Source organism: Ambystoma mexicanum, chromosome 12 (genome assembly GCF_040938575.1).
Source record: "Ambystoma mexicanum isolate Mex_15411 chromosome 12, UKY_AmexF1_1, whole genome shotgun sequence".
Classification (NCBI taxonomy): domain Eukaryota; kingdom Metazoa; phylum Chordata; class Amphibia; order Caudata; family Ambystomatidae; genus Ambystoma; species Ambystoma mexicanum.
In genome coordinates, this window is record NC_090936.1 from 1,000,425,741 (window position 1) to 1,000,445,190 (window position 19,450).

General features: G+C 48.2%; 1 protein-coding gene across 2 annotated transcripts in view; it reads left to right on the forward strand.

Annotated features, from left to right (window-relative positions):
- The window catches only part of DENND6B (DENN domain containing 6B), a 756,791-nt gene that overhangs the window by 430,637 nt on the left and 306,704 nt on the right, over positions 1-19,450 (forward strand). For both annotated transcript variants that reach the window (XM_069629519.1, XM_069629520.1), the window contains exon 8: positions 4,087-4,149. In XM_069629519.1, the coding sequence (XP_069485620.1) occupies positions 4,087-4,149 (63 nt within the window). The remainder of the gene's footprint in view (positions 1-4,086; positions 4,150-19,450) is intronic.

The window sequence follows — 19,450 nt, forward strand, 5'->3', positions numbered from 1 at the left end:
CCACCAGAGGGCGCTGTGCGTCGATGCAGTCGACTCGATGTCCCTTGAGGGCCTCCGTCTTGAGGATGTCATCATCGAAGGCATAAATAGCACGCGCAGCGCCGGTTGGTTGCAGTTCTGCTTTTCAGAGTAAGCTTACGCTTCGAGAACTAAGCCGCGCTTCAGTATTTCCTCACAAAATATATGAAAATGTCTGTCTTCAACACAGACTACCCCAAAGATTGGGTTTAATAAATGTGAAGACTACGATGCCAAGATGTCGCTTACCGATCCGCATTGAGTATACTTGTGGTGTCTAGGTGCGGTGCACAAGACCTCGGCCTGTACAAAATGTCAATCGATGACCGGAAAAGCTCTGAAGGAGCGAAAGGGGAAATTAGTCGTCGGTAGCATCCCTAAGAAATCCCCATTGACTACCGTGTCGGGGAAACCTTCTTCTGATGATGCAAATCTTTCTACTTGGAGGCGAGGTGATTTGTGTTCCTATATAGACCATTTCTTTATATCAACTTTTATTTGTAATATCTGTGAACCAGTGCGAATCTTAGACTATGGTTATGGGGATCACTCAGCCATCTCTATTAATTTAAATATCTGCAATTGGCGCCTTGATTCAGATGTGTTGCTCCAACTAATGGAGACTGACAGGCCTGGTCTGCCTATACAATGGAATCTACAAAGAGGAGACTCATTAATTATATTAGGGAGGATCCTCTTTTTGTATCCATTAGCCAGAATGTTTTGCGTGGATATAAAAATGGAGGAGAAGATTAGTAACAGTATTCAGGCGCATGTGATGAAAATTGCACAGGACACTAAGCCGATTTCAACTTTTAAGGAATACAGGCATGCATTCGATATACGTATTCATCATTTAAAAATTATCAAAAATTGTAACCTGAGAAAATTAACCAGATTGAATTTAGGATTGGATGTATATTGCATCGAAAAGAACCGTATTCTTTTATCATATAAAAATCAGATTAAAGAGTTCAAGCATGCTACTGCTATTAAAGATAATCAGTGTATGATGCATAACATCTTGGCCCATGACACAAGAAACATATGGACTCTTATTAGAACCTTGCATGTTCCTGACACCTAGAATAAGCCAGCTATGTTAGCTTCCACTTGGGTGCAATTTATTACTAAAAAATTTGAACTGCCCAAAATATTCTATACAGAACGCACCCCAAATTACTCAGAATTCATTCTGGAGTACTGTCCATGGACTGTAGAGGAGATAGTGGATGCAATAGCGAAATTAAAGGAATCTAAAGCCTCAGGGTTGGACGGGATCCCTTCATGTGTAATAAAATTGGATTCGTATTTATGGGCAAGGATTCTCAAACTAACATTTTACACAATATTCTCCTCCAAACGAATTCCACGCTTGTGGTGTTCTGCCATAATTGTGCCTATATATAAAAAAGGCACAATGAACGACCCCTTGATCTTCAGACCTATTGCACTAACTGATGCCTCCTATAAGGTCTTCTCACAGTTAATTCTAAAGGAACTACAGGATTTTCTCTATACGAATGATATCCTCTACAAATAACAGATCGGTTTCCGGAAATCTATGGGGTTTACTCTTCTAAATGCCACTATTCTATCGCTCTTGCAGTGTCAAACTAAACGAATGGAAACAGGGGCAGTTTATATGGCTGCGCTTGATTTGAGCGCAGCCTTTGACACTGTAATAAGATCAAAGCTTTGCAACATAATGATTCAAAGTGGGATCCCAGTATACCTAGTGGCCTTGATAGCATTATTGCACTCAAAGACTTACTATAGGGTACGTGTTAACTAAATGGGAACCCTAACAGAGCCAATCGAAACGGAAATTGGGTTGAAACAAGGCTGTTCTTTAGCAGAGGTATTATTCAATCTTTACCTTTCATATACAGACATCATATGGAAGGATATAACAACTTATCCTGCATGCCTTGCACATCTCAAACTAAATTGTATAAGTTTTGCGGATGATCTACTGTTGTTCGACAAAACTCCGTTTGGGCTGCAGAACAAGTTAGATTCCTTTTATTTATTTGCTGAATCGCACAATTTAAAGATTAATTGGGCAAAGTCGCAGATTATAATTTTTTCTGATGGGAAGAGGAAAACAAAGAAATTGAATTGGTCAATTGATATGGTAGAGCTAGAGGTGGCTCAGGATATAAAATACCTTGGCTACACACTAACCGATCAGAATTCAAAAACTTGGTGGAAACAACTCCTTGAGGAAAAAGTAAAGCCTCTGACTTCCCAGATGTGCATCTTATACCGAAAATATTGTACCTTTTCTTTAGTTCCCATCATTCAATTTTACTTGTTAAAAATGGAACCATGCATCCTATATATATTTGACATTTGTACTACAGAAATAGATGCCATGTTAGATATGGCTCAGGGAAAATTGTGGAAAAAGGTACTGGGATTAGCAAATTCTATCCCTAACAATATAATTTGGCATGAACTAGGTTTATTACTTCTATCAGCCAAACGAAATTGGAGGCTGTTAAATAACTATAGGAAGATGTTGAGTCCTTCTAAAAACTCGCTATATGTAGATCTAAACAAAATGATTATTTTAAGATCATTACCTGACCTATGCAAATTTGTAAGAAAAATGGATTACATTCTAGATTTGTCAACTATATCCAAGGAAGATCTTATCTTATGTTTACCTGCTAATAAGCGGAAATTCCAATTGTTGAGTTGGTGTCTCCAATCAGATCGAATTGGCAAATACGAAGCATATAAATAATATGCTGCATATAGAAGAAAAATGGGTGATTTGCCCAGATATATCCCCCAATTTCCGTGTTTGGCTGCAAGAGATCTATACATGCGTTTCAGACTAAATCAATTTTGTACTTATGATCGCATTTGCAATTCGACTATATATAAGGAAAAGTATGGAATGTCGATTTTGTCATGTTGCTCACACGGTTCAGGCTCTAAAACATTTAATGATGTACTGTATACACTTTGAGGCGCTTAGAATTAAGGAATTTGGAAGTCATTGTTACTCCGGATCAGAACTGTCGAGAACTACACTATGGAATAAATGTATGTGGGGGAACAGTATAAATCTGGTTATTAGTGTAACAAAACTTCTTGAAGTGTTAAAAGAACAAATTACAGCTCTTAACTGTTTGGATTTTGTTTGTTAAATTTAAAATCAATATGTACATTTTCAGCCTTTTAAGACAAGCTTCTTTTATGTAAAACAATTGTTTCATGAATTAGAAAGAATTTTTAAAATAAAATGACATTTTGTATAACTTTTGCTAAATGAATATGTAAATTGTAAAGGTTCTTTTGTTGAACTAAACACAATAAAAAAAATTAAAAAAAGGTTGGGGATGGACGATGGATTCTGGGGGTATGTCGCACATACCACATCTAGGGGTTGCATCGCTAAGCGGGTGGCTTCCTCTGGCCTCCAGAGACTTGCGGTCATCCCCAACTGACCTCTTCACATTAGCTTCATTATAACTCTCTAATAGAAATATGTTACCTATTACTACTGAATCACTCATACATGCCCATTTATTATTGAGACTGTCTCTATATATTGCGAGGATAGCTCTGCAAGTTCAGCACTTGATTTTGCAAGTTAAAATGCTGGTTGGCCCAATGTAGCTCTTCAGAGATTGCTAAACTGATTAAATTGGGTCATAACTGCTGTTATTGAAGCGTCTAGAAGTGGTAGAAGTAAGATATGAAGTACTTTTTTTAAAGCTTTTTATGTTTTAATCACCTACGTTTCACCTGTGCCATTGGCACCAATGACAAAGTCTGCCTTGAGGGTCCAACATATGCCAACTTGTCAGTGTTAAAGATTTCTAAATCCGGTCTGCGGTTGGAGGTTTGTAAAAGTGAGGAGTCTGGGGAGGAATAACCTATCCATCAGGAAGAACAATACTGGAGGTAAGTAAATTATTCTTCATGAAACTACAGACATGCTCTTGTCAGTTCCCATTGCTAGCTTTCCTGCAGTTTCTTTGATCTCAGCAGGGCTTGGCCTTATATATTCTCAACCTACCCTTTATATCATCTCTGCTCTCTTGTTCTCAGGTCAGGATCCCCTCCAGAGCGGACAAGCTTGGATCAAGTCCTACAAGGCAGTTGAACCAAGAGGTGAGATTAGTATAGCGGTCACAGAGAAACTGAGCGCAGCAAGTTAATCTTTTTCTTTTGTGACCTGCACACCAAACAATCCCACAGCCAGTTTGTACACTTACCTTGCATTTTACAGGAACATTATTCTCCAAGACAGTGACCCTTTGGGCATGCAAGAAATCTAGTCAATGTGGGCTATATATCTGATCTTGCTGGTGCACACACCCGTTCAGATATACAGTGCCTCACAGGCTCAAATGTAGGGTATTTACACATGATGTAGGGTTCTTCAAACATGTTCACTGCAAAGGTACATCAGACATGTTCAAATGGCACATACATCATGCATGGTCATAGAAGGAATACCTTACTTATGTTCAGCTGTATGGTATCACAGACATTTTCAAAAGTAGAGTGCCACACACAAGTTCAGATATCGGGTAAAACATGCATGTTGCAGTACTGTCTCATACTAGATAGGATCAGATGTGAGGTTGGCCTTGATACATGGATACATATTGACTAAGACACTTTTCATAGATAGTTCATGGTTTTTCAAATGCAGGAATTGATTCACCGAGAGACCCTGTGTGCTCGGCAATGAGTCTCCTACTCGTCGGGTATGTGAATCATTATATAATGCCTTTGAATCCCTTGCATTATTAAAACAATGAATAAAACAAGACAATATATTTTCTCTGATTAACAGTCAGTGTAATGTAGTAAGAAATTAGTTTGGCAGTGTTTATTGAATAAATGATGTGCCATTTTTTTCCAAGTCTAATTTTATTGAATTGTTTACAAAAGTCGAAACGCAACAACAATCTGCACATTCTTGCATTATCAGTTTTTGTTTTGTCAAAAGAAACATCAAAGCAACCTCCAGCAAAATGCAAAAGTCATGTCACAAATGTTAAACATTTTTCACTTGGTTTGGGAAAGTGTGTGCAAAGGGGAAAGGAAAAAAAGGGCAAGGTGAGAAGCACTGACTCCTTTGAATAACGTTGTAGTAGTTAATTTCTTCTAAATTCCAGCAAGTGTGTACACAAGGGTTGGACAAAACAGACCCTATTTTAAAAACAGCGTTGTCCTCTTTTCTTAAGCCTTTCCAAGAGTTGCCGTAGCTCATTCCTTTATCATCCTCTCCTTTCCTCTTTCCACTTCTTCCACATTTCTCCAGGATGGGTGACCATACAACCCCCAAGAATCTAGGTGATTTACTTAACCTTAGGGTTTTATTTTCCATATTAACTATTTTTCTGGACCGCCTTACCCATTCCTGCTCAGATGGTGTGAGGGTGTTGCCATACAGTGACAATGCATGTCCTTGCCGCTAGAAAGAGAATGTGCATCTTATGCGGTAATGAGTGTACATCTTCCGCTTCCCTCAAGAGACTGAACAGAACCAGCAGGGGATCAGGTTCCCTCGATATTCCGCCCAGGTCCTAAATCCACAATAGGATTTAGGTAATCCCCACCACCTATGCAGGCGTGTCAGTTCTCCCCCCACCCTCCCCCCCAAATAGAGCGGGCTGAAGCTCAAGGGTAATGCCATCTAAGCAATGACATACTAAATCAGGTGTCTCCTTCCTTAGGACGAGGCTCTGTTTACTTCTTTAACAAATAAGGAGCGTCTTGCTCCACCTGAGGACTAGCCGTTTTCTGTCATTGATTAAGGGTCACAGCACAAATTACACAGACCCTGAATCAAGGATTTGCTCCCCCTGCAATGTGATTTTATCTCATGAGACGGTCCATTTTCTGTTTTTTTGCACTCTCTTTTATGAATCTAGGCTATAAAATGTATTACCAGTCTTAAGGAAGTGAAATTGCAGGTCGACTAAAGAGGCAATGCGTCTTACACTCTCTTTGCCATCTAGAGAGGTAGCAGGGGCTGTGTATATGTTTTTAGAAGCCACAATACAGCTTACAGGTTATAGCCGACAGTAGTTCATACGTGAAGATCGACCAAAACTTAGCAAGCCATTCAGCTTTGGAGGGGGTGGAGGAGCTTTTCAATTTTTGAGCGAGAGCAAGTCTCCCCGCTCTCAACATCGCCCCAACCAGATTTGGAAAGGCGTACAAGTCTGAATCGGGCATGGGTGTATCCAAGAGAATCTCCAAGGGGAGAAGTGACAGGGCCATGCCTACAATGTCTTTGATCCAGCTAAGCAGCTCAGCCCAATACACCTGGACGGCCGGGCAATCCCATCACAAATAATAGCAGGTACTGCATTGTGAGCACATCCTGGGGCAAAATGGGGATACACCCTCAAACATCCTGAACAGGGGGACGGTGCCAGAAATTAAGCATCTTGAAGCCAGGCTCCATGGCCTAGGTATACAATGGCCCCCGAATAAATAGACCTAAAACTCCCCCTCCAAGTTGGCTCCTCGAGAACCATCCCCAACATATCCACTTAAACGGCTGTCTACCCTCCAAATTAGCTGTGATTAGGGCATTATAAATCCTAGAGAGGGAGCCCTTCCTAGACGTGGACTCCACAATGATTCTCTCGAAGGGGGAAAGGGGGCAAGACAAGCCGGCCAGCCATCTGGGGTGGGTGAGAATCCCCTTAAAGCGCAGATATTCAAAAACAGAAAGTGGGTTGTACCCTATTGCCTCGGACAGCTGGCCATGCTCAATAAAGACACCCTGGCGGAAGAGCTGAGCAGCCCTTTTCAACCCCTTGTCTGACCAAGCCTGAGTATTATGAAAACCCCTGGAACCAATGTCAACGGGGGGGCCCCAGAGGGACGTCAGGGGCGAGGGCCAAGAGGAAAGCTTTTTATTGTCCTTATTTGGTTTCCAAGACGCCCACAAGACGGCCAGGGTTGGATGGTTCTTAAGATGTAGGGGAAGCCCACAAAAGGTCCCTAACTTTTTCAGGTGAGCGTGAACGTCCTCAACATAAACCCAATAAGTTCCCATGTCATCTCTCATGTGTTCTAACATCACTCGCAGCTGGGCTGCCTTATGATATAACCTAAAGTCGGGAAGATCAAAGCCCCCACATGCTTTTGGTAGCGTTAAGGTTGAAAACTTAACTCATGCCCTTTTGCCATTCCAAATAAAACGAAGAACCTGAACTTGCAACACCTTGAAGAAAGCTTCCGGGATAACAATTGGGAGGGTGGAGAAGAGATATAAAAACTGGGGCAGGACATTCATTTTAATCGTGACCATGTGCCCAAACCACGAGAGAGTGAGTGGGGTCCAGTGTGCCAAATCCCTACTGATTTTCGCCATAAGCTGTGGAAAGATAGATTCAAATAGCTTACCAATGTCCCTAGGGATAGAAGCGCCTAAAAAACGTGGTGGACACCCATTATGTTCTCATTCCCTGCACTTCAGATTTCCCTCTGATTTCGGAGTCCCCAATGCCCATGGGCATTATGCTAGATTTAGATATATTGACCTTGAACCCCGAGAAGGAGCCATAAACACTAATGAGGTCAAAGAGACGAGGAAGAAAATTATGAAGGTTAGTCAAGTAGGCCAGGATATGGTCGGCGAAAAGGGACAGTTTGAATTCACATTCGCCACATTGAACCCCCGAGATCCCATGGTCCACCCTTATCGCAATTGCTAGAGGCTCCATTGCCAGGGCATATAAAAGAGGAGATAAGGGGCACCCCTGGCGGGTGCCTCTGGAGAGGGGCAGAGACGCTGAGATGGAGCCGTTAACCAGTACCCTTGCCACGGGGCCATTCTATAGAACTGAAACCCACCCACAGAACCTGTTCCCCAGGCCCATTTTCTGCAGCACCTTACCCATATAGGGCCATTCGACACGGTTGAAGGCCTTTTCGGAGTCCATCGAGAGAAGGAAGGCCTCTAAATCCTGCCTCGAAACTTCGTGCATGAGGTCCAAAGTCTTTCTCACGTTGTCCGCCCCTTGCCTTCCGGGAATGAAACCGACTTGGTACCCATGCACCAAGGATGGAAGGTGTTTAGCCAACCTGTTGGCAATGAGTTTGGCCATGATTTTAACATCGGTATTGAGAAGAATTATTGGGCGATAGGACTGACAGGAACCTATCATTATACTTATCTCCCTAATTTCCATCGATCAAGAAGACCAGGGGACACCTCCCAGTGAAACAGAATAACACCAAACAGCCAGACATTTGGTCAAGGTACCCCCCACAAGTGATCACAAACACCTTCATTTAGCAACAGACTCAGGGGAAGGTGGGGCCACCCGCCGGAATTTTCTATTTTCTATTCCCCTGGACCCGTCTCCTCTCCGGGAGACAACTAGGGCGACCATTTGAGACCTGTGAAGGTCACCTCTGACCTCCTGATTGTCCTCAGGGGCGGTGAACCCCAGGAGGAGTTGGGTCACTCTGCGAATGTCATCCTCCGTTACCAGGGAGTATTTATAGCTCTCATATTCAAAGGAGAGGGAAAAGGGGTGACCCCACCTGTATTGAAAACCCTTAGGTGGCTGTCCCAAGGCTCAAAGGTGTCTCCTTGCAAGAGTGAGTGCCGAAAAGGTCTTGGTAGATTGAAATTTTCTCGCCCCACCACTCAACAGGCCTCTTCTTGCGCGCCAGCTTAAGGATCTTACACTTTTCTGAATAATAGTGGAAACGCACAATAATTGACCTGGGACCCCTAGCAGGGGCACCCGCCCTGTGGGTGATATAGATGGTTAGTTCTGTGGTGTTGGATTCATTGAACAGTTTGCTAATGATCTCGTTGACAGATCTGAGAATGTCCGATTGCGTTTCGCCTTCCGCCTTCCCGGTCCGGAATCCCCAGGAACCTCAGGTTGCTACGATGCTCCCTGTTTTCGAAGTCGTCGAGCTTTAACATGCACTTCTCTTCTCTTCTTTCCAACTCCAACAGGCGCATGTCCATCTGGGTTTCCAGGATGTGAACAGATGTTTGATTTGTTTCTAGTGCTTGGACCCGATCATCCAACGAATCCACTTTCGTGTCCAGCCTCTTACCAATATCCGCCCTGAATCCACAAATCTCCTCCAGGAGAGCTGTCATGTTTTTGTTGAAAGTCTGGGCACCTATTCTTTCCAGCTGAATAGGGTCAGATGCACTCCTTGCCTCCATGACAGTGTCCGAGCAATGGCAGAACTTTTGCAAAGACTGGGTCCAGTTCATGAGCACCTGGGGTGGGCAGGCACCCCTCCAAGGATCCAAAAGACCAAACCCGGAAAGGAGATCGACCCAATCAGTCCAGGGGGCCAGGGCAGGAGCCCGTTTGAATGATGGATTCAAGGATTGGAGACCCCTGGAAGAAGTGCCATTGTAAAAAGGTTATGATATCCCACGGGCACCATTGCTCAGCGGCAACTCCATCTCCACTCGCCTCAACCACACATCGGAGGTCGCCGGGGATCCGCGGATCAGGGGCGCAGGAGCGTAGGCACTAAATCAGGATCCGCTGCTGAAAGAAGTAAAGGGACACAGGGGTTTCTCACCCCCGACAGGCGGGACTCCCTCTGTGTTGGGGGATTCCGGCTTCTCCTCCCCCCACCCCCCGGATGAACACACTGATCTTGATTTAGACCGAGGGGTCCAAAGGGCCGAGGCAAAATTGCATACCGTGTCTCAGGCGGGAGAAAGGGACCGCTGCCCTTGAAGCCAGGAGCCGAGATGTATTGCGCCCCCGCACCAGACCCTGCCCCCAGATCCCACCGGCGCCGAAGCCAGTCCACTCCGAGTCCAAGGTAGAGGCACTGACCCAGTTCCAGAAGAGGGGCCTCCAATAGAATGGGATTGCAGTAACTGTGACCTCCTGTCCGACTGGGACCCACAACAGCATCATCACAGGGCCCCAGTGCCCCCAACCCCACCAGTGGAGGAAAGATGCACAATGAGCACACTGGGGGTAGGGCAACCCAGTGCACCGCCAGTAGATCCAACACTTGCTCCGGAGATGGACCTCACTCCTGGATCCCTCGGATAAGAGCAGGCTCACTCTATGCGCCTCGCACAGTTCCCCCTCGCACCGGCACAGAACAGCAGTCCACAGGTCCCCCGTGGGAGGGGGGAGCACAATGTCGCCCCCCCCCCGGGCAATCACTTCCAGGCCCCAGCCAGGCCCACGGCCGGTGTGGTGGGGCCACAGGGAAAAACCAGGGCCAGCAGCACAGCCCGTTCCCCCTCCATTCCCAATCCGGGCGCCTTCGCCAACCTCCACAGGGCGCACCGCCAGACAGCAAGGCAGTTCTCTGCAGGCCCCGCACAGATCCCCCCCCCCCACTCCCTGCTCCAGCAGAGAACAGCAGTCCACAGGTCCCCCGTGGGTGGGAGGAGCTCAGTGCCGGTCTCCTGACAAACTCTCTCAGGCCCCAGTAAGGCCCGCGGCAGGGGGGTACGGGGCAGCCCGCTCCCCCTCCACTCCCGGTGCGGACGCACTCGCCAACCTCCACAAGGCGCACTGCAGTTCTCCATGGGCCCGGGGAATTTGGGCTGCTCCATCACCCAATGCGGCCAATGGGCCAATAACTCAGCGTGGGAGTGCGAGCCCTGGAGAAGCTGGGTCCCCCGCACCTGTCCGAGGCTCCAGGACAGCCATACACCCGGCCGTGACACCACAAGCAGAAGGTGGGAACTCCGCCCCCAGGCTCCCCAGGCTAGATCTCCAGTATTTCGCTGCCGTGAGACTCCGGACTCAGCTCCCTAGATGCTCCAGAGAATCGGGCAACTCCCGGGGGGGGGGGTGGGGGTAACAGGACTTCAACCCTGGGGCTTTCGGCGGGGCTCAGGTCCCAATAACGATAGGCTGAGTAGTGTTGGTTCCCCCCCTGCTCTTGGCCCTGCTGTTCTATGCCCTGAACCAAAAAATGATAATGCGTGCACAGCTTGTTTGCGTGGAAAAGATTGTGGCCGTAGGCCTGTTTATTATATACATCAAATGACGCTATGCACTGGTTATGACAACTGTACAGTAGCTGACACTTTTTGGGCACCTTGTGTCCAGGGGTTGGGATGCCCCCCTTCCTTTAGCCTCCATTTCGTTGTCCTGTGGCATCCTTTCCTGGACGCGTGCCGCCGCCTACGACTTTTCTTATACCGTGTACCGTGAAAAAAGTACTCGGCGTTCCTGTTCCGGCTTTCCTCCTTCCTTTCTTGTAGGGCAGGTTGGGTGGAAAACGAATCCTTTACACCTTCTCCAGGCCCTGGGAGCTTACCCGAGTGAGGTGAGCTCCTAACCTGGTTGTGGCTTGGTCCTGCTTCTCTCGGGTATTTATACCCCTTCTGCCTTTTGTTGTGCTGATTGCGGGCCGGTGCTTCTTCCTGTCCCCCCCCCTGTTACTTTCCCACCTTGCCTCTACCTATTTGTGTGTCTTTGAGGTACCCCGCGGGTGGGGGCGCCGCTCCGGCTGCCCCTCCCTTTTGCTTTCCCGCCTGTTGTGCTCCCCCCACCCTGCGCCTAACTCCCCAGGCCCTCCATCGTGCCGCACTGCGTGCAGCACTGGGCCTGGGGCAAATGCAGTGGAGGAGACCGACAGAGATGCGTTAGAACATCTCTGCGCCCCCTGGTGGCTCTCCCTAATTGATTTTTATGCAATTTGTTATTTTAATGGCGAAAGCCGAATACACTTTGTTTGATTGATTGTATTCTATAAGGGTTTATATAATGGCTTTTTGATTACTTTACAATGTGCCTAAAACAAGCTGCCGGCAGCTCTGTGGAATTGGAGAGGGGGGGGTGAACTTGCATACCTGTATCCACCCCACACCATAGGGTTTTATATGCGCAAAGCCCTCACCCTATCTCTCCATTGCCTGGCCGTGATCACTGGTGGTCCAGCCAAGGATACCCCTTGGGCTTCCCCTAAAGTGGTGGGATTGGAATAGGTAGCCGTATCTTTTGAACTTACCTTTTTGTTATTCACCACTGAAACATGTTACCTACCTGTTGGCTTTCCCAGTACTTTTTCTCATTACAGACTTCAAACTCTGTGCAACAGGCACTTATCTGGGATTTGATTCAGAGTGGCACTAGGCCTATCTGCCTTAGCAAGGAAGGACTTTTCAAGTTATAGGGACCGTATTTTATAAGACCGGGTAATCTGTTTCTATTGCTTTTACACTAATTTTCATGATGTATAATTGCATTTGCATTGCTTTAACTGTTTTTCACTTGATTTGCTACCTAGTTTTCAGGTTTCATATCTGAATCACTTTCTAACTGTTTTAAAAGTAATGTGTGGGTGATCACCAACTGTGAACGTGTACATGTTTATGGTATTGACTTAGTAATACTTACCTGTGATTGGCAATGCTTGATGTGTGTTGGGCCCTAATAATAGTTTGTTTATACTTACTGTCTATTTGAATTTATTTAAGTGCTCTGTGTGTCATTGTCACACTACATCACCCCAGAACTCTTGAAATCTAAGATTTACTGCTCAGCTGCACTAACTTTATTGAGTTTGACTAGACCCAAGTGTCTTTTCCCTGTTCACTAAAATGGTATAGCCTCTCATAACCCTGCCCCACCTCTGAAAATCCATATTAACATCTGTTTAGATAACACGCACACGTTCTGCCATTGTAAATGTGATATTTCTCTCCCCAAATCGCGACACCACCAAACATGGCCCGAAGATGGGGTTCCAGGTATATGCCTTTGTACTAAATTGTACAAAGTGGAAAGCAGCCTCCTTTATCCCACAGAATGCCCACTGTGGGTGTGAGGCCGGCTTGGTAGGAAAAAAGGAGTATTTAGCCCTAAATGCCACACACATGCAGTGTGATCTTATAAAATAGTCATTTCATATCACCCAACTATATCCATCCTTTCTGACCAAGAAATAAACTGGTCATCTGGAAAAATATCACTCAATGTGCATATCCTGGCTTTCTGCCAAGACATGTGTATTGCTCTTACCTTAGGATCTGTGTCAGGAAATGTCCACAGTGGAATTCCCTTATCATATGGATCATCAATTCCCGTTCTGCAGAATATTCTTCCCTGTGCTCAAATGGTTGTTCCGACAAAACCAAAAGGGTATTATTCTGAACTATGAGATCAGATTACACATATTTTATATCTGATTTCAAAACGGCACATCTCTCAATTTTACCATGCGGGGGTACAGTTTGTTCCCAAAACCAGTTTGTGACAAACTGCATTTGTACTTTCAGATAATATAGTTCAAACCTGGGTGCACCAATTCCCCAACCCCTATATGATTTAGCCATGTTGATCCATTTCATTCTAATGACACAAGGACTCCAGAGAAACTCTATAATTATCCTTGAAAGAAGGTGAGACACAGGCATATGGATATTATTTTAAATAAATATAATTCAGGCAATCTTATAAATGCAATTGGAAATTCTGCCCATCAGTGACCTGGACCATTTCCCTATCTTCACCTTAAGGTTGGGAAAGTAATTCAAAATGTTAGGGTTCTGGATATCATGTGACCTGGATAAAACTATGCTTAAATAATGGATGGAGACAGCTGCCCATTTAAAGTCTCTAATATTTGATGGTGCCACTGTTTGATCGGTCAATGAGAATAACTCTGATTTCTTTCTGTTGATATGAAGTCCAGAGTATAGTCCAAACTGCACAGGATCTTTTACTGTTTTGTTAATGTTTACCCGGACCCCCTTAAAAATAGCAGGATGACATCAACATGAAATAATATAGTCTCTGTGTTGTCCCTTGTAGTCTAATACATCTGTCTATGCTTGACCTTAATAAGTCTGCCGGTCTATGTGATAATGTCCCCTGGGAAAAAATCACTAGGTAGGTGATTCTTATTTTCCCTATACCCCTAAAAGCCTTTCCCCCCACATAATCCATGATGGCACATTTTTCTGTTCTAATCCTAGAATATTTGGTGAATGTGCTTGATTTTTTTTTTTTTGTGGGAGTGCAAATTTGAGGCATTGTCACCCCTGTCAACCTTTTCCCAGTTGACTTTATATCCCAGCCTTATCTCCCTTCCCAATTCAGAAATTGGGGAAAGCATACTTTTAGTGTGGACCGTGCCACCAGACTGCTCATAAAGGAGTTTGATTGATGAAATAAAATGAGTACCAAAACCACATTTCCTTACGAGTTCCAATATAAAGCACCAGGAGACTGTATCGGATGGTTTTTGTTATCAAATGTGGCTATTTGGGACATAATATAAAATATGGGGTGCAAATTTAAAGATGTGGACCATCCTGGAATAAACCAGACTGGTCTGGATGAATCAAATGAGGAAGAAGTCTAGCCTCCAACACTATGCCAAAAATGTTTGCATCATCATTGAGGGACGGAGGGTGGTATGACCCACACTCCTGTCAGTAATCCTGCCATGAGAAGGAGAATTTTGTTTTCATGTAGCGTAGGGGGAAGAGCCTGCCTACCAAGAGACTCCTCCCAAAGCTTCAATAGTTATGATGCTAAGTGTTAATGGTTCGGTCTCCCGTGCCGTTCTGGAGCTCCCCAGGGGGATTCGAGAACGACACAGGAGAACGAAGGAAGATGCCGGTCAGCCTGCATTGTGGGGGTTCTCCTGGTATATGAATAAACTTAACTTAAACTCCATTTCGAGGGGATTGGGACCTCCGACGTATTCCATATCTATGACATGTAATCACCACAGCTGTGCTGCTTCGGAAACTTTTTCGGCGTTTGCGTCCTGCGTCGATGACGTCGATGCGCCGTCGTCGAGGACCTCCTCCGACGTCCGACGTCATCCGATGTGATAAGTAGGACGCACGACGCCCATAGCCGCAGTTCCGTTTTTTCCGCGAACGTGTTGCTTCGTGTTTCTCGGTTCAAACGCCTCGACTCTTTGGAGTTCTGTTCTTCTCGGTTCTTCGAACCTGTTCGTTTGTGACATTCCTTCTGAAGATGTCTACTTCGTCTTCGACCTCGCGTCCGGGTTTCAAGAAGTGCGGGGAGTGTGGGTCCAAGATGTCGGTGACGGACTCGCACGACGCCTGCCTCTGGTGCCTCGGGGAGGCCCACAACACGGATGACTGTATCGACTGCCAGTCGCTCACGTCCAAAGCCTTACGCGAACGTAAGAAGAAGTTGTCGGTTGGTCGGGTGTCCAAGCCCCGGAAGTCGAAGTCTGCGGGGCTTTCGACGGATGATTCGAGGGGTGACACTCCGTGTCATCGTCGGAAGTCTCGTGGGTCTCCTTCTAGGAGTCGGTTTCGCCACTCCTCAGCCTCTTCGAGGCATTCTCGGAAGCGCCGACACCGGTCGTCTTCCAGGTCCTCTTCGGAGGGCTCTGCCCGGCACGTCGCTTACCCCTCCAGCCGTGCGACGCCGGAGGAATGGGCTTCCTTCGGGAAGAAGATGTTGGCGATTCTTGAGTCGCAGGGTACTCAGCCGTCCGCGCCCCCGAGTGGGGTCGGTCGTGTGAGGTCGAGAGACACCGCTCGCAAGAGTGGTCGGCACGAGTCACGGGAGAGGTCCCGTTCGGACAAGGGGACTCGTTCTCGACGTACCCGTTCCTGGTCCCGGTCCTCGACGCGTTCGAGACCGTGTGCACCTGTGAGGTCTTCAAAGAAGGCTTCGACGTCTGTGGCGTCGAGGGCGTCGACGGGCTTTCTCGAGGCTCTGGCTCCGAGGAAGTCGTCGATGCCGTCGACGCTCAGGTCGTCGAGGGACACGCTCGGGGCTCCGGCCTCGAGGGCTGTGTCGACGCCGCCGATTCTGGAGGCGCTGCATCTGACGTCGACGCCGATTTCCTCGACGTCGACGCCGATTTCCTCGACGTCGACGCCGATTTCCTCGACGTCGACGCCGATCCCGGTTCTCTCGACGCTGGCGCCGATTCGCTCGACGCCATCGACGCCTTTCGTGTCGGAGGTACCCCAGGGCATGGGTGGACCCCCTAGGAAGGCTCTGGTTAAGAGCAAGCACTCTCGAGTGCCTTCTTTTCGCCACCTGGACTATATTTCAGAGGCGGATGAGGATTCTGATGGCCTGGTTCCTAGTCAGGTTCCGGATGACATTGTCTCGGGCCTTAGTCAGTTTGACGAGTTGAGACAGTCGCTGCATGATGCCAGTGGACTGGACACCTCTCCGGAGGTGGAGTTTTGTAGGCCTGAGCCTGGCTCTCATGCTGATTCCTCGTACCGGCGCCTTATGGCTAGGGTTTCTGAGTACTTGGGATGGTCTGCTCCCCCAGGGGAGTTTGTGCAGGATGATCTGACAGACATCCTTGATGTTGGTCCCCCAACTGACCCGGTTCTGCCGTTCCATATGGCTTTACAGAGAAGGGTGGCGGCGGCTTGGACTGCTCCGGAGAGTCTTCCGGCGGTGGGCAGATCCTTGTCGCGAAAATACCGTCCAGCCAGTGGCGACCCCTGCTACTTGACCAGGCACCCCACTCCGGAGAGTTTGGTGGTGCAGGCGGCCCCGGCAAAGCAGGCGTCGTACCCTACCATCCCTCCTGATAGGGACGACAAACCTTTTGATGGCTGGGCGAAGAAAGTGTTTTCTTCTGGTGGTATGGCGCTTCAGGCGGCCAACTCCATTTGTGCCTTGTCGCGTTTCACGCACACTCTGTGGAACTGTGTTGCGTTAGCGGCTGAACATGTTCCCGAAGGGGATGAACGGGATGGTTTCCTTGCTTTGGTCCAGGATGGTAAGGATGCCATGTGTGAGTCCGTTCAGTCGGGTTTGGACTTAGCTGAATGCGTCAGTAGGTCCATGGCGGCGAGCACCATGATACGCAGGTTTGCGTGGTTGCGGAAGTCGGGGTTTGCGCCTGATGTGCAGTCCCGGCTCCTCAACATGCCCTTTGATGGTGAACACCTTTTTGGCAGCAAGGCTGACGAGAGCCTTGAGAGGTTGCAGACCTCAAAAGCTGCAGCGAAGTCGTTGGGCGCTGCAGTTCGCCAACCTCCGCCTTTTCGTCCTAGGGGTGGAGGGGTGGTTCCTTTCGTTATTACTCCTCCTTCAGTAAAGCGAGAGGAGCTGGCAGTCAAAGAGGCCATCGCAGGGGTACCAGAGGTGGACGACAGGGTACCCGTGGTGCCAAGGTCGCTCGGGCAGTTGCCTCTTTGCCCTCAGGTAACGCCGCAGCCGCTCCCACTCAGTCGTGAGGCCATGTCCCATGGTTCGCCGGTTGGGGGAAGGCTGGCGCAGCATCTTGTAGAGTGGCAAGCCATTACTTCAGATGTGTGGGTTCTGGAGATCATAACCCACGACTACTGTCTTCCTTTTCGGCACAGGCCTCGCGACAATCCACCGGGGAACCTCTCTTTGCAGAGTCCGGATCCGCTCCTTGCGCAGGAAATTCAAGCCCTGCTGGAGAAAGGCGCCATAGAACTGGTGCCTGTAGCGGAGAGGAACAAGGGATGGTATTCACCTTATTTTTTGGTTTCGAAGTAAGACGGGGGATTGAGACCCATCATGGACTTGCGCGGTTTGAACAAACACCTCAGGAAGGACAAGTTCAAGATGGTTACTCTCTCTCAAGTCCTCCAGGCCCTTCAGCTTCAGGACTGGTTGGTGTCACTCGGCCTCAAGGATGCTTACTTCCATGTGCCGATCCATCCCAAGCACAAGAAGTACCTGAGGTTCGCGGTTGGCGACTCGCACTTTCAGTTTCGGGTCCTGCTGTTCGGATTGACCTCCGCCCCGAGGGTTTTCACCAAGCTCATGGTGGTGGTGGCAGCGCATCTCAGGCAAGGGGGGATTCACGTCTACCCCTACCTGGACGATTGGTTGATCAGGGGGAGCTCTCCCAAGCAAGTCCTGGATCATCTATCGATCACCTGTCGCTCCCTTCACAGGCTGGGCTTCTCCCTCAATTTAAAGAAGTCCCATTTGACGCCAACACAGCGGCTCCAGTACATCGGAGCAGTGCTCGACACTTCCCTGGGGCAGTGTTTTCCTCCCCAGGTGAGGGCTCTTCACATTCAGCAGATGGTGCACAAGTTTCAGCATGCCCAGACGCTCCCAGCGTTCGAGTTCTTGAGGTTGCTCGGCCTCATGGCATCCTGCATTCTTCTGGTGCCAGAGGCTCGCCTGCGGATGAGATCTTTGCAGTGGGCACTCAAGACGCAATGGTCGCAGTCCTCCGGCAGGATGTCGGACTCGATTCAGGTGCCGTCCTCGGTCGCCCGGGACCTTCTGTGGTGGGCCGTCGAAGGCAACTTGATGAAGGGGGCTCCATTTTGGCTTCCCTGGCCGGAGGTGACGATCGTGACGGATGCATCCCTCACGGGATGGGGAGCTCATGCCAACGGGCTGACAGTCAGCGGTCGTTGGTCTCCGTCGGAGTCCAGACTCCATTTCAATCTGTTGGAGCTGAGGGCCGTCAGGCTAGCCCTGAAGGCTTTTCTGCCGTCTGTGCGAGGGAAGAATGTCCTGATCCTGACGGACAACACAGTGGCCATGCACTACCTCAACAAAAAGGGGGGGGGGGGCAGGGTCACTTCCTCTGTGCAGAGAGGCGATGCAGCTCGAGTTCTGGGCCATCCAGCAGGAAGTTTCGATCTCGGCAGTTCATCTGGCCGGAGCCGAAAACGTGACGGCGGACGCTCTGAGCAGGCAGAGCGTGATCTCTCACGAGTGGGAGTTGGCTCAGGAGATTCTCCTGGAGATCTTCGCCCTTTGGGGGACCCCTCAAGTGGATCTCTTCGCCTCCAGTGTCAACCGGAAGTGCGAAAGGTTTTGCTCGTGGGAATTTCCTCCAGTAGGAGCCTTAGGAGACGCGTTCGTGGTGGAGTGGTCATTCCCGCTGCTGTACGCGTTTCCTCCAGTCCCCGTCATCCCGCAAGTGCTGCGGAGGTTACGGAAGTTCGGTTCCCGGATGATCCTCATTGCCCCGGCGTGGGCTCGGAGGACGTGGTACCCGGACCTTCTCGACTTATCCATCTGCCCTCCACGTCGTCTTCCCTACCGGGACGATCTGCTCTCACGGGAGGGGGGTCAGGTTCTCCATCCAGAGGTCAGATCCCTCAACCTTCACGCTTGACTTCTGAAAGGTTGAGGTATAAGGATTGGGACCTCCCTGAGGATGTGATGGAGGTGTTGCTTTCGGCCCGAAGACCGGCAACAAAGTCTCTGTACCGTTGCCGTTGGCGTAAGTTCTGCGACTGGTGCAGGGTTCAGAATGTGGATCCTTTTGCATGTGACATCCCCATGGTTCTGTCCTTTTTACTTTCTTTGGCCCACAGGGGCTTGCAAGTGGGTACCATTAAGGGTTACCTGGCGGCGCTGTCCATCTTTAAGCGCTCGTCTGAAGAGTGTTCTTACTTTAAAATCCCTTTGATTTCACAGTTCCTGAAAGGGCTCACTAATGTGTTCCCTCCGTCACCTTTCCTGGTGCCCGGTTGGGATTTAAACCTGGTTCTTAAGTTTCATAT